This window comes from Poecilia reticulata, chromosome 23 (assembly GCF_904066995.2).
Source record: "Poecilia reticulata chromosome 23, P_reticulata-male-v2, whole genome shotgun sequence".
In the NCBI taxonomy this organism is placed as follows: Eukaryota; Metazoa; Chordata; class Actinopteri; order Cyprinodontiformes; family Poeciliidae; genus Poecilia; species Poecilia reticulata.
In genome coordinates, this window is record NC_088852.1 from 17,666,719 (window position 1) to 17,682,757 (window position 16,039).

Here is a 16,039-nt window from a genome sequence, read left to right on the forward strand (position 1 = left end):
CGGCAGGCTAAAGGCTGCTCTTAATCAACACCCGAAAAAACCACCCTGTCTGACCTCCAACGTTCTCTTCTTCTGCACCTTCCAAACCAAACCAGCAACCAACTACAGCTATAAGGAGGAATTTTTCTGCCACAATCCAAGAGCACACATTTTCAGTCTGAAAGCAGGATTTCATGTCTTTTAATACTTTTGCTTACATTTTTATTTTGAAAGCAGGACTTCTTACTTTTCTTCTCAAAACTTGTAATGCTTACTCAAAACTTCTTCTTGCGCTCACACTTATTAGTCTCTGCTCAGACTCTCTGCTTGCTTTCGAAACATTCTCTGCTTGCATTTGGAACCACCTTTTGGCACAGTCGCCTGGCAATTCAGCCAATAGAATGAAATGCGTTTGTTTCCTCCTACCGGGTGTGCCTGTGAGGCTACTATCGATTGTAGCAACCTGCGCCACCCACTGGATGTAGGGAGAAACAATAACGTCAGCTTTCTGTTCCGTAGTAAACTAAACAGCCAGCAGTGTGCTACTGATCGCTAACAGCTACTGATCTTAGGCAGCATTTTGTTCACCCAACCAAAGACAACATAGATGTTTATCTATAGATGTCTATCTATAGATAGACATCTATAGATGTCTATCTATAGATTTCTATCTATAGACAGACAGACAGACAGACAGACAGACAGACAGACAGACAGACAGACAGACAGACAGACAGACAGACAGACAGATAGATAGATAGATAGATAGATAGATAGATAGATAGATAGATAGATAGATAGATAGATAGATAGATAGATAGATAGATAGATAGATAGATAGATAGATAGATAGATAGATAGATAGATAGATAGATAGATAGATAGATAGATAGATAGATAGATAGAGAGATAGATAGATAGATAGCTGATAGCAGCTAAAATGAGTGAGCGCTGTCCAACATTTGTTGCAAAAAGATTTATTTTCTACAAAAAATTAAACTACTTTACACCATTAAAATATTGTCTAATTCCTTTGAGTTTTAATTTGATAAAAGACCATTGAATCCAATTTTGGCCCTCGAGGCAAAAAGTATGGACACAATCGCTGTAAAGAAAACCTGGTAACACTTTATTTGAAGGGGGGTGAATAAGACTGACATGACTGTCATAAACATGACATAACACCTGTCATGAACATAAATAAGCCTTCATGAATATTTATGACTGTTGTCATAAAGCGTCATTAAGTAAATTATGACACTTTTAATACAAAGTTAATATTATTCAAAATGTCTTTGTTATGACAACTTGACATTAACCAAGAAATCATTACTGGTATAAATTTGTTCTAAAGGTATTGCTGATTGCACTTTACAAATTAGGTAACTTTATGTTATTAAAGGTAAAATTTAAACAGTAATGATGTCTTGGTTAATGTCAAGTTGTCATAACAAAGACATTTTGAATAATGTCAACTTTGTATTAAAAGTGTCATAATTTACCGAGTGATTATGACAACAGTCATAAATATTCATAAAGGTTTATTCATGTTCATGACAGGTGTTATGTCATGTTTATGACAGTGCCATGAGTCTTTTTCACCCCCCTTCAAATAAAGGGTTACCGAAAACCCTCCAGTGAGGCAGAACAATATAATCAAACAAAACAACAAACTCACCACAAAATGTCTGAAAAAGAAGAAAATCGAGATACTGCAATGTCCTAGTCAAAGCTGAGACCTAAAGTCGACTGATATGCTATGGTTAGAGCTCAGAGGAGCTTTGTATAAATTAACGTCTGACATCGCAGTTAGAGGGAGCTCAGCATTAGAAATGAAAAACTCATTTTCATAAATAAGGTCAACCTGGCAGCATGAAGCGATAAGCCAGGCGAAAGGCCACAAGTTCCAACAGAAGCCATTCATACCTAAACAGTTGTGTCCATCGTGGGCCAGCATGAATCCATCGTAGCAGGTGCACCTGTAGTTCCCAGGTATGTTGATGCATTCATGGACACAGCCCCCGTTGTAGTCATTCGTACATTCATCCACGTCTGAAAGAGAAAGCAGTTCATGTTACCCAAACTATGTTTATGAGGTTACGTTGTGACTTTATGTTCTGAATGGGTTCAGTTCTTGTTTTTATTTGTCCAAGTCGCCTCAGCTTTTACTTCGATCGAGTTTCATGCATCTTTAGAATTTAAATCCGTTGTAATGTTTAGATTTGTTTCCTTTTAATTGTGTACATTTCCCAGAGAAATTACTTTTACATTATGCACATTAAAGGAGAACAAGTCAACAAGAGCTGAGCATTTTGTTTTTTTATTCTAATCGCAGTTAGAGGAATGGAGTTAAAACAGACTCCTGCCAGCTGCTCCACTGCCTAATAGATTTCAGTCAATTCTAAAAAGATTGCAGACAACTAATTGTACATCACAGTCACTCACAATTCTCTGGCTCCAAGTCTCAGATGGACATAAGAGGACCAGGACCAGAGTGTAACTTTAGCCTTCATGGCTTTAAAGTGCAAGAAGGATCTGGGGAAGTGAAGTTTACTGTCAGTGACTTCACAGAGCAGTGGAGAAAAACAACATGTGTCTGGAAAATGACAGCTGAGCCTTGAAAACTGGTCACATGAAAGATAAAACCCATTCATGCCTGGAAATGTTAAAATAATACAACCATAATAATCACTCAAATGGACCTCAGAGCGTTCAAATGCAATCTGGCCAACACACGCAGTAACCAATAATACAGTAACCAAATCTACGAATCTGCAAGAATTAAGCTAAGGCAGTGAAAAGAACTGCACATGTGCTTCTTGTATGTAGGAAAATCTAAAATTGTTCAAATAAAGCTATCTGTTCAATTGAGCAATGAAAAATATAAAAGCTGTCAAAGGTAGCAGTAGAAGACGTGTGAGTGACCTTCTGAACTGGTTACCGGCTGATCACTAGCTATGTTTCCATGTCTCCATTAAAGACAACAGGAAGTACTAGAAGGATGATGGATTGTTTTTGTTTTTCGGGACAATGTGCAGTTGAACGTGCTGAGTAAATTACTCTTCTGTAGAATCTGCACTATTTCCCCAAAACCCTGTATTTGCTGGTGACTAAGATGCAACCATTACTAATACATACATGTCCTTCTTTGCCATCAGCAGTTATAATGTACGTTTCTAATATTCTGTTTCAAATTCACCCAGTTGTTCTCATCCGTTTGATCAGAGACAAATGTATCTATTTTCATGTGTGACTGCATGCAAATTAGAAGTGAGATTTAGAATAATATGTAGGAGGGAAAATATGTTGGTAGTTCCATTGGCTGCACAAGATGCGTTTATTTATTTATTTTTTATTTTTTTTGAGGGGGGGGTCCCACCTGTCCCCCAAATGTCTGTGCATGCCACTGATTATATTTAATATTTCAACATTTTCATAAAACCTTCCACCCCTCCCCACCCCCCCATACCCTGAGACAACATCATATTTCATGTCGAACTTGTTTTTATTATGTTTTTCTATGTCTGGTTATTCCACAGATCAGCCTTTCTCATTTTTATAAGACATATAGTTTGAAGCGCACTTAAGAGATAACAAGAAGTTGCACCAGGTGGATTTTTACCGACCCCCAGTGGGTGTGAGTAAAGAGAAGTCAGGCAGACAACAGTTAGGCAGAGATGTGTTCAGACACAATCTGAGTCGGGTTGGATCCATTTCTGGGTGTCTGTGCTGAGTTATGTAAGTGTGCCAGTAAGCAGCCAGTAAGAAGAGTGGCTGGCTGATGACGGTGCTGCAGACGCCAGGCAGACAATGGCCTACTAAGTCTGAGACTTCTCCCTCCCCCTCTCTGACCTATACTGTGTCCCTCATCATCAATCTGAGATGATTTTTTTAAAGCGGTCTCCGGTAAGCAGGTCAGGTTGGTGTCACCTGTGTCTGTTGGAGTTCACAGCAGAATCTGCCACTGTATCTCCACTGGCTCCAGACAGAATAAAGCATGTTGGCCTTCGCAAAAGTATTAACACCCCTTGAACCTGCTCACAATTTGCCTTATTCCAAAACTTCAATGAGGTAAATATTCTTTCACAGCACCTGACACCATGGCTTCAGTAAAAATCTTTCAGATTATCACGGGTTTGTAACACCTGATGATAATTTAGGGAAATCTGACACAAGTGAACATTTTCCAGCAGCTTTTAACTGAATCAGACATCCTCATAATGCAGACAGTGTAGTCTGCACATGTGAACACTGGACGTACTCCAACAGCTCAGTGTTATCTTCAAATGACAGAATTAAACACGTTCGAATGATGCATACATTTTATGAACAGTGCGATGCTATCAGAGCTCCGGTGGAGACAGCAAAACCAATCCATCATCCTCCTACTACTTCCTGTCGTCTTCTTCATCGTTTTCGCCGGTAGTACTATCCAGCTGTTGATCATGTGACTCATATGATGATGACTAAACCATGTTTCCATTGCAGATCCATGAGATAAATTTATCACAATAAGCACCTCACCCTAGCGCAAAAAACCTTTTGTCAAAAACCATGAGTTTTTCAAGTTTCCATGGAAGGAGAGGTGACCTAAGGACAAATTACAGAGACCAGTCAACCTAACAGTCATGGTTTTTGAGCTGTGGGAGGAAGCTGGAGTACCTGGAGAGAACCCACTGACGCTCTGGGAGACACATGCAAACTCCATGCAGAAAAGATTCCTGGCTGGGATTCAAATGGAGGACCTTCCTTCTCCAAGGCAGCACTAATTTGATTATACTTAGATATTTTTCATGATTCTCTGTTACCTGTTCTATTTTTTCATCTGTTTATTTTGTAGCCCAACGCAATATAATTTTGCAATACATCTTTGACTTAATGTCTGAATAATGTCATAAAATGTGAATTTTAATCAACAAAACATGTAGGACCTCAGCTAACATCCACCAGTGGAATAATCACCACAGACGATGTTTACACAAACATTCCTAGCGGCTACAAAGTCTTCCCACATCTTCATTTTGGTTTGTCAAAACATATTCTGCTGTTTCCCCAGCTACACTGACTCCATTTGACAAAAAGTTGAACATCATCAGCAAATGCTTTGGTAGATCTATGGAGGGCCATCCCTGACAACCACATGTGTCATGATCTGCAATTGATGTTTTGTTCCAGCTTTCATTCCGTTAGAGCAGACGACAGATCTGATTTCACTGTTCAGGAGACACACAACCCTTATTTAGGCATGAGTCTGTGTTATATGTTTACACGGTGCTTTAGATGATGCAGAACTGCCTAGATTAAATCTCTCACATCAACAAATAAAAATTCGCAATGGCCACAAAATGACAGTAAATCATGCAAACAAATGAAAGCCCAAACCAACCAGCAAAGGCAGCTTTTATCCTTTTTTCTATTAGACGATTGCACTTGGTTTGTCTCAGAATTGCAGGCATACCGTGTGGGGAAGTTGGTGCCCTACACGGACCCAGGCAGTTTTACTCTACAAAAATAAATTTTTAAGACACTAATTGTGTCCTTGACCATTTGTCCTCAAAGTAGACAGATCACATTAACAGAATAGGAACGTGCGCTTGAATGATCGTCAGCTATTTGGATTCGTTGCATGGGTGTGTGTGTTTGAGAAGTGTGTATGGAGAGGTAAAGGTCATTTTACTTATATAGCACATTTTCAGCAGCAAGGCAGTTCAAAGTGCTGCTTTGAACTGCCTTGAGGGTAGCTCTGTAAGAACTTGTCACCTGGAGGTTTCGATGTTGGTAGAATTGTGAGAAGGGTAAAAAGCTTGCAACGCTCCGCCCGCAAGAGCAGCAAAACCCAATTAGACACGGCTCCTGGCTTCACCTCAGACATACAGACACCAGGCGCCCCCTCAGAGCAGGGATACGGCCGGCATAGAGGTAGGTCGCAGTACAGCACACAAGCAGCAGCCCACAGGCCAGAGAGACACAAGGAGACAGACTCTGGGTACCAAACTCTATAGCCTGTAACTGTTGCCGCTCCCCATAGTCCAAACCTTAAACATGGTCACCCCAGCAAGACCGCCCAGGATCGAGTAAGACAGACTCCCACACGCAAGGAAGATCCCTAACTAATAATAATTCTTCTTTATTTGAGAGTTAAAAGTTGACAGAACTATTACTTGCCATATTTAAATGTTTGTGCATGGAAACGATATGTTTTCATTGAAAGTTTTGTTCGACAGTCAAATTGTAGGTGATGCTGTGCTTTGACAATGGGACACTTTCTCCATGTCACCAAGATATGAAGTCTCTTTTGGTATCATAAAAAAACAACGTCAGCCGTTGAGCATGAATCCTCGTTTCTAATCAGAGTTCCAGTCTCAAGCTGCCAAGGTGCTCATAACAGAGAAACACAGATCAAAGCGTAAAACTGACAGAATATCTTCCTGGAGATGAAGACCAGAGTTCTATTTGTCAAAAAACATAATAAAATGTATTACAGACTGTAAAACAGTGGCAGGCACACAGAGTACTGTACTTAGATGTTATTCGCTCAAGATGTAGTGTGTAGATATTGCAGCTCATCTAGTGAAGATGTGATAGTAACTACCAGGTCCCGGCTCATTCTTCTTTCTTTTAAAACAACCCTGTGACTAGACATCTAATGTGTACAGCATCTAGAGACTGACCTGACTGAGAGCTGACCATCTACTCAGTTATCATCCCACATCACAGTCTACTTCCCCCCCGTCACACACCCCTCTGGTGGCTGGTGCCTCTCGATATCTGGGGCTAGGTGGTTGGCCTGGGAACCTTGGCTCTGTCAGGCCACTGCTGAGGGGCGGTGTGTCCTTAGCTGCATCTGAGCGGTAGGAGTTTGCCTTGAAATGAGTGGATCGCTGGTTTGATTCCCAGTCCGCCTGCCCTCGTCGTTTGTGTCCTTGGGCAAGACACTTCACTGATCTCGTCTGCTGGTGTTGGTCAGAAGAGTCAATGGCACAAAGTTGCAGCCTTGCTTCTGTCAGCCTGTATCTACAAACCAGTAGCTTGCCATCATCATTGTGTGAATGAGCTCTTTGAGATTTCAATTTGAGATATTAAGGGCTTTATAAATAAAATTAATTATCTCCTCCAGTGTAGAGGGTTGCCGGGGGAGTCTGGGGCTCCTGTATTGTGGCTGCTGGAGAGAGGGGGCCGCCTGGGGGAAGGTCTGCTTTGGACCTTGCGGGGGCGCTCCCAGGAATCCGTGCTTGGGTCCCACTTAATGTTAGCAACTTAAATCTTCATGGTGTCGTCCTCAGGTTGGTCTATTGGATGTATGGGTCACCAGACCCACTATTGAACACTCCTATGGAGAAACCTTGTAGACACAAGCACACTCACACACACACACACACACACACACACAGGTTCAAGCATTTGTCAGATACACTCTCAGTTGGGCTACGGTTGCCAGTAGATACATCCTGTATTACAGTGAACCATGTACTATCCAATGATGGTATGTACTGTATATGCATATGTTGTTTGTTGTGGTTTCTCTTTCTGCAGGTTTAGAGGCAGTTATTTTCAAATAATTTGACAAAAAAATCCATATCAGAGAGCACATTTTCTAACTTATTGGTATTTATAGGGATGTAGATCAAAGGTGCATTAATACTGGGGTTGTAACCGGGACGATGGAGACCAGAATGCTTGCTAGCACCAGAGTCTGTTCAACCCCAGTCTGAGCCAAAACAGGGGAATCCTACATGGTACCGCTCAACAAGGCCCATCATCCCACACTCCATGACCCGACCTGATGGCCAGCAGTAGGGCGGTACATTTACTTTACTGTACTTAAGTACAGTGTTTGTATGTTTTTGGAGTACTTACTGCGAGTGGAGGAATGATTTCAACAACAAACAAACAAAATTAGCAGCCATTTTTTATTGCATTTTTATGTTCAGTTGTTTGAAGGTCGTGTAGACATTTTTCGTAGCAGAGTGCTTCTACATGTCTACATGATCTGATCTGTAAAAGCACTCGGAAAATAAAACAGTAATTACATCAGAAAATATAATTTATACTTTTAAATACTTGAGTATTTTTAATTGCATCCAGGTTTGAATATAGAAGTGTTTTGAAAAGTGAGTACTTTTGTACTTTAACTGGAGTAAATTTTTTATTTTACTATGAGTATCAGTATTTTTACTCATGTTGTAAAGTTGAGTGCTTCCACCTTACAACGTCATGGTTGCAACACCATCCATCTGCTGGTTCTATGATGTTTGAAAATTGCAGTAATAATATCAATTACCAGAAAAGGATTCTTCTTTTGTTGAGAGCTAAAAATAGAGAGAATAGTTGGTTGCACTATTTAAATACTTGTGCTTTATCAAAGCATGGAAACGATACGTTTTCATTGAGAGTGTTGTTCGACAGGTGATGCTGTGCTTTGACAATGGGACACTTTCTTTTGACAAGTTTCTTTTGTTATTATAAAAAAAACAACATCAGCCGTTGAGCATGAATCCTCGTTTCTAACCAGAGTTCCAGTCTCAAGCTGCCAAGGTGCTCATAACAGAGAGACACAGATTAAAGCGTAAAACTGACAGAATATCTTCCTGGAGATGAAGACCAGAGTTCTATTTGTCAAAAAACATAATAAAATGTATTACAGACTGTAAAACAGTGGCAGGCACACAGAGTACTGTACTTAGATGTTATTCGCTCAAGATGTGTGTAGATATTGCAGCTCATCTAGTGAAGATGTGATAGTAACTACCAGGTCCCGGCTCATTCTTCTTTCTTTTAAAACAGCCCTGTGACTAGACATCTAATGTGTACAGCATCTAGAGACTGACCTGACTGAGAGCTGACCATCTACTCAGTTATCATCCCACATGGCAGTCAGTTGAGCTGCCCTAAATTAAAGTGTGATCAACCCTAAAACAGGTTTTCTGTTCAGTTCAGGTTCATATCACAGTCTGGTTTCAAGAATTTTCACTCTAAATTAAAAAACAGCAATGTTTATTGGACCTCAGAAAATTATCCTCTTTGTCTTTTTATAAAGAATGATGTATCTGAATTTGTAGTGTAGCCAGCTTTAAAGTTGGCATCAGATTCTTTGTTTCCAGTCAATATAAAATAAATGTATCTCACTGTTGTTTAATGAAATCTAAACTACATTTGGTGCCCAATAGTTCAAAATTGAATTGAAATACTAGCTGTTGAGGAGAAATAACAGGCATCCTTCCAAATGTTTCAGATTTAAGTCTGCAATTGCTGCCAAAATTGCATCAACAAGACATTAAGCAAAGCTTTTGAGTACTTATCTGCTTATCTAAATGAAGTTTTTTTTTTTTTTGGTTTCTCCTTTTGAAACCAAAAAAAAATTTGCAAAACGCTCTTTTCCACAATGTCATGATGTGTTTGTGTGTAGAAGGATGAGGAAAGAGGCTGCACAGTGGAGCAGTTGGTAGAGCTGTTGCCTTGCAGCAAGAAGGTTCTGGGTTCGATTCCCGGCCCCGTTCTTTCTGCATGGAGTTTGCATGTTCTCCCTGTGCGTGGTGGGTTTTCTCCGGGTACTCCGGTTTCCTAACACAGTCCAAAAACATGACTGTCAGGTTAATTGGTCTGTCTAAATTGCCCCTAGGTGTGTATGTGTGTGTGCATGATTGTTTGTCCTGTGTGTCTCTGTGTTGCCCTGCGACAGACTGGCGACCTGTCCAGGGTGACTCTCACCCGGAACGTTAGCTGGAGAGGCAGCAGCACCCCTGCTGACCCCACTAAGGGACAAGGGTGTAAGAAAATGGATGGATGGATGAGGAAAGAAATGATTTTAGTTTACGAGCTTATTTGGAATAAGACTGCTTGTGTTCACTGTATAACAATATGTGGAAAAAGTGAAGCTGAGTGAATGCTTCCTGGATGCACTGCAACTCTTAGTTCTTGCCACTTAAATTGCAAAGCAGAAAAAATCATTTGCCAGATCCTTGACCTGCTTTTTAAGTCAATTCTCAGATTTCTTTTCTGACTCAGGCTCCAAGTACTCATAAGGTCATGATGTCAGGTGATTTTTACACTCGTAGAAAAAGACGGCCTCGACGTTGCCTTTGATCCCATTAGTGTTGCCCAAATCAAACCCACACACTCCAAGTAAAGGAACCAAAATCAAAACTGAACTTTTTCACCTGTTAAAATAAAATACAACTTACATTATGCATCATCATCTCACAGCGAAACACAAGGGTGGCAGCATTATGCTGTGGAGATGCTGTACTTGAACTTTCCTTTCATTTAAGAATTATGTAGTTATTTCTGTCAGAGTGTGATATATGTTTACAATGAAAAATGATGCATTCAACATTTCTTGTACCTGCTGCATTGTTTCACTTAGTGAAATGAGCTACTGAAGTAAAGGATCATTTTAATAACATTTGAATGGGTCTAATGTCTCAATAACATACAATGTGTGACATGTAATATGACTATGCAAAAATTTTATGGGGTGTTTGTTTATTATTTTATTACTAGCTAATAAAATAATATATAAATAAGTGAAAGGATTAAAAGTGTTTGACAGTCGTTAGATTTCTGATTGTGAACACAAGCAGTAGAAATCAGATCATTGTACACATCACATGCACCACTGTACAAAACATTATCACACAGTCAGACTCTCCTGTTTTTGCAGTTCTGCTAATATTTCACATAAAAAGAGTGATCTCATTTCTGTGAAGTGAATAATAAAGATGGGAGAGGCATTCTTGGTTTGATCCAGTCTCTTGCGCATATTTTCCTAGAGCGCTGAGTGACTGTTTGCTGATATGGGCCGACGCTGATAACACAGAACCAGAGACGATCTGAGGGATGCAGAGAGGGAGTGCAGCAGCTCGGCTGCTTTCAGGTGCTTCCAGGAATAGCAGAGCCGATAATGGCACCGGCTAGTGAAACGGCCAATAATGCCTGTTGATGGAAAACACAGTCAGCCAATTACAGCCTTCATATCTAATCAACGGGGGTGAGGGGGTGTCCTCCCGTCCACCATCTGTCTCAATTTGGAGTCTCTGTCAGGAGCTGTTGCTTCATTACGGGGATGGGGGAGTGGTGGGTTCTGATTGATCTCAGTGTGTCGTAAAGAGACCAACAGGATCAGGTATGTGGTGAAGCCTGACCCCCACACGCACTGATTATCCAGGCAGTGGATGTGGACCCGGGATTTAATGAGACACTCAGACTCATCCTCTCCCCCTCAGACACATAAATGCAAACACACATATGGAGGTACGACGTGCGCAGTAGCTGCATTTCCACTGACTGTATGATTGCATAAGTTGACATTGCAAAAATAAATTCACTTAATAGAAACACGTCAATTTAGGGGAAAAAAAACACTAATTTTTTGAGAAAACTTTTTGGGGTTAGGATGAGGTGGGTTTTATTGGAAATATAAAAATTGGTTTACTTAGCAAAACTGCAATGGAAACTCTTTTTTCACGTCACACGGGTCACATTATCAACATTTTACTACTGGCGAAAACCACAAAGAAGAAGGCAACAGAAAATAGTTGGAGGATGATGGCGCACCATGTTTTCCTAATGATTTATTGCTTGAAGTAACTAATTCACATATGATTTTAATCACGTTTCTTACTTAATGGAAACACCTCAATTGCAAAATTTAGTTTTTGGCAGAATATAAACAAAGTTTTGTGCACATTCGCAGTGGAAACGCAGCCAGTGTCTAGAAAGGCAGCTCATCTCACCATGTTTAAGATGGAGGCCATATTGTTCCTTTGTTATCCTCTCATAAGTTCTTGTTCCCTTTAATGTGAAAGCGACAACTGACTCTTCTCTGTCAATGCCAGTAATGACAATTAAATAAAAATATGAAGCATAACATAAGTGGCTGAAATAAATCTTCAATTCTCTATTTAGTCTTTGCCTCTCTGGCTGTGGATCGGTCTCAGTCAGGAAGCTCATCTGGATGCTGCACCTTTCCTCCATTCTTCCTGCTAAACTCTTCAGACTCTGACAAGTTGTGTGAGGATCAGTTTTGAACAACCCTTTATCAAGTACAGTCACAAATTCTCTATGGGATGAAGGTCTGGGCTTTGACTGGGCCACTCCAGACCTTGGGCTTTGACCTTTATGTTTACCTTATTAGATAAGACCTTGTTGTCTTCAAGCAATTTCTGTGTAGCTTTATTTGAGATAAAGCCATGAGGCCTTTCATATGGGATTGATGAAAAGCCTTGCATTTCTACTGAGGAACATTTCACCCCACATCATCACACTGCCTCCACCAAGGCTTGGTGTTTGGCATTTAGCAGAAAGGATTTGGAAAGTTGTTCATGCTCCACTATGCTGTTCAAACCAACAGTGCATTTTGCTACGTGGCACCATTTTCACCAAAACAAACAGACTTTCCAAAACTCTAAGATTTACTGCCAAGAAAACAGTCAAAACGAGAAACTAATCGACCAAACACACATTACTATGTTCAGCTACACCCCGTTTAAGATTTCACTTATAAAATAAATACATGGAAACATACTGTGGTCCTCACTAAGTGTTAATCCAATGGAAACATTTTCTTTTTAATTGAACATTTAACTTAACATAAATCAGATGCACTCAATCGTGACATTATAATATTTGACTCCTCGATCACGCAAACATTCTGCAAATCTATAAAGACTGTGAGGACCCGGTCAGCTGACCTCACAGATCATCGTTTCCAAAACATTCATTTTCCTCAGATGAAGTCATTCATTTGATTATTCAGATATCTGATTATGTTGAAAAATAAAATTCTCTCTCCAGTTTTCAAGCAGTCAGTTTTACTCTGGGTATGGAGTTCATTTGGTGAAGTGCTGTGTTGTTTTTCTACCTTTTGGGATGGCGGTTCAGAAGTTCAAATTTAGTTAGAAAAGACCCAGATAGATTTCCCTTCAAGGTTTAGGGAGACTTTTAACATGAATGACCTCATGGTAGCTCTGGAGGAGCTACAGACATTCAGTGCTCGAGGGAAGGAACTCCACCTTTATTAAAGAATGGTGTCGAGAAAGCCATTAGAGACAGGCCTTACACAGGACGACCCGAACTCTAGATGTATCCCTGTTCCAACACACCTGCATTAAATTACTCCTTACCAGAAAACTGCAGTACTTGATAAGATGCTGAAATGGCAAGTCAGCTGTTTTTATCATGTTCTTGAAGCAGACAGGCATCTAAAATCTAGAGGACATAGACTACCATGTATCAGCGTGTGCTAATGTGCCTAAATCCACTTGAAAGTGTGAGGCAATACTTGGAAATTGTCATTCGCAGACACTCTCTATCCAGTCTGACCGAGGTTCAGACATTTTTCAAGGAAGAATGGACAAATAATGCAGCTTCTGCATGTGCAAAGCAGGTAGACATACCCCAACACACACACATACACACACACCCAGACGTACACAATAGAACACTGCAGCTCAGTAAAACAACCCATCACTTTCCCTCATTAACTGAAACTGACAGGAAGTAAAATGCAGGTGAATATTCTAAACCAGAGCAGTGCAGGCATCAGCCTCTCTGTCCTATTGTAGTTCTTCTTCTACTGTTTATAGTTATTGGTCAAGTTGTCTCTGTGACTGAATAACCAGTTTAAATGCACATTACGGCTGGATCGTAAGTCAATAACAATATATATTGCTATCAATATCAATAGATAATATGTGTTATGTTAGGCAATATTCAGTATGTAGAATATTCACTGAACTCTGATTAAGAACCGCACAGCATTGTGGGAGATGTAGGTAGAGGAAAGGCTTGAGCTGCTCAACTTCTCACACCCCTCACCTCTCAACCTCAAGGTGGGCAGCATCCACTAATCCACTCACTCTTTTGTTACCTAGCAACAAGCTGTTGACTAACATGTGGAGCAGCAGTTCCATGTTTCGTCTCGTAAATACTTAGAAATAAAAAAGAGAAAGTTGTGGCTAAAACAGGAAAGGCCATGCCACTAGTTTGGCTGTATTTCCACTATTTAAAATAAAAATACTGATCAATAATTATCAATATTAATAATTACCGATACAGACTGATATGAAATGTTTACATCGTGATAAGATTTTTAGCCCTAATGCAACGGCGACACAGACGGTCAAAGGGGAACAGAGGCTCCATCCTTCTTTAGTCTGATGAAAGAAGCTTTAGTCTCAACTTTCCAGCCAGCTGTTCTAGTAATAATCTGTTTGACCAGGACAATGCTGATGTAGTTTTTAGGTCATGAAAATGTAAAAAACTGGCGTGTTGCAACCACGTTTGAGCAGAAATGACATTGGCCTGTTCGTCAGTGAGCCCCAGGAAGCGTTAGGTGACAGGAACTTACCCTCACACTGCTTCCCGTCTCCAGTGTAGCCCGGCTTGCAGATGCAGTTGTAAGAGTTGGGCGTGTTCTGGCAGAGGGCGTCGATGTGGCAGTCGTCTGAACCTTCCGCACACTCGTCTGCATCTGCACAAGCAGCAAACATCAATACCTCATTAGAGCCGAGTCACTGAGGATTCAGTGGGCTCACAGTGTTTCAGTATGACTAATGACACTCCGCTCCGACGGGCTGGATCGTCATCTGCACCAAAATGAGAAGCTCCAAAGGACAGCGGTGCGGTCGGAGGGGCAGCTGATAAAATATTTCTTGCAGAAACTTGCAGAAGATTTTACATGATGGCTTACAGGACAGCATCCCGTTGGCACTGCAGCTGTGGCTCACCTTAGTTATGGATTAAAGTGTGAAAAAAAAATGTTCAGGTTTGTAAACCAGGCAGTAATAGCCAATAAATTAGAATATATGTTCCAATGAGGCTCCTTGTCTGAAGACAACCTTTAACCAGGAGTTAAACAGTATTTTCATTAAGTCCACATTTCTGTTTTTCAAAATAGTTTTTTTTTAATTGATTTATCAAATGTAACATTAGGTAAATATTACATCATTTCATCATTATTTAGTTAGTTATTGTTAATATCATTGTTAAGTAATATCCTTTAAATGTTTTTATGAGCTGTAACTGGAAGAATCACCATAATTAACAGATATGAAGGATTCCACACATCCATCTGGATGTTATTAATCTATATAATGTGGTTCAGTAATTGATAAAGTTCCTAAATTAAATCATTTTTAATATTCTAATTTATTGAATGGGTCTGTATATTAGTTTGTTTGCTTCTCAGGACTCCAACAGTCTTTACGTTTCCTCTGCCGCTAAATTCTCAAGTAAAGAAAATGAAAAAATTAATATATTTTGACCCTCTAACTCCATTGATGCATTGAATCAGCGATGATGAGTTTCCTTCTATTTTTTTAAAGAAACACTGAAACCGTTTTTCATTTCAGCTTATTCATCATGGAACCTGAACCTTTGAGAATTTCATCCAATATTGCTGAAGCTTAATAAATGAATTTGAAGGCAAGACAAAATGAAAATGATTTTATTCAGGAAGATTTGCTTTGTGAAAGAAATGGATAATTTTGAAGATGTTTTTTTTTAAACTACTTCCAAACTCTTTTTAGGAGTGAAGGTGTCCAGTCAGCCATTATTCTTGTTGCGTGTCCACACAGTGATTCCCAGCACACGTTTTCTGACCATGGCTCTATGTATCTTGACATGAAGGTCATGAAAAGCCTCCGCTCTGCCTGAAGCATCGTGGAGCGCTGCCAGCCCGGTGAGGGCGCCACGAGTTTCCACCTTGGCAAAAGGTCAGTGTGGCCCTCTTCTTTCAAATTCTCTGCTGACCTGTAGATATTGGTGTTTTTGGTACAGTTCGAGTCAGATCTACTGCCAACATCATAATAATCTCCCCACTGATTTTTTTTTTTTTTTGTCATGTTTTGTGATATTTCATAAATGGCAAAGTGCATTAAGAACAGAAGATCTCTCAAACACCCAACAGAGACCAGGAAGAGTCATGATTTTTATTAACATGACATGGTCAGAACTAAACTGCCCATTTAAGCCTTACTGCTTAAATGAAAAGAAAATAGGTTATATGTGAAAAAGCTTATTGATGCTTCAAACTTGGAACTGAAAGTGAAGTGTAATATAA

The 16,039-nt window shown here is 40.0% G+C and overlaps 1 protein-coding gene and 1 long non-coding RNA gene across 3 annotated transcripts in view; one reads left to right on the top strand and one right to left on the bottom strand.

The window, feature by feature from the left end:
• Window positions 1–16,039, bottom strand: part of scube1 (signal peptide, CUB domain, EGF-like 1) — a 94,379-nt gene that overhangs the window by 74,280 nt on the left and 4,060 nt on the right. For both annotated transcript variants that reach the window (XM_008401500.3, XM_008401501.3), the window contains exons 2-3: window positions 14,327–14,449; window positions 1,906–2,031 (exon numbers count right to left, since the gene is read on the bottom strand). In XM_008401500.3, coding sequence (XP_008399722.2) covers window positions 1,906–2,031; window positions 14,327–14,449 — 249 coding nt within the window. The remainder of the gene's footprint in view (window positions 1–1,905; window positions 2,032–14,326; window positions 14,450–16,039) is intronic.
• On the top strand, window positions 3,499–4,776 carry LOC145550238 (uncharacterized). The gene is made up of 2 exons (XR_014086158.1): window positions 3,499–4,401; window positions 4,468–4,776. It is a non-coding gene; the product is annotated as an uncharacterized LOC145550238 (long non-coding RNA).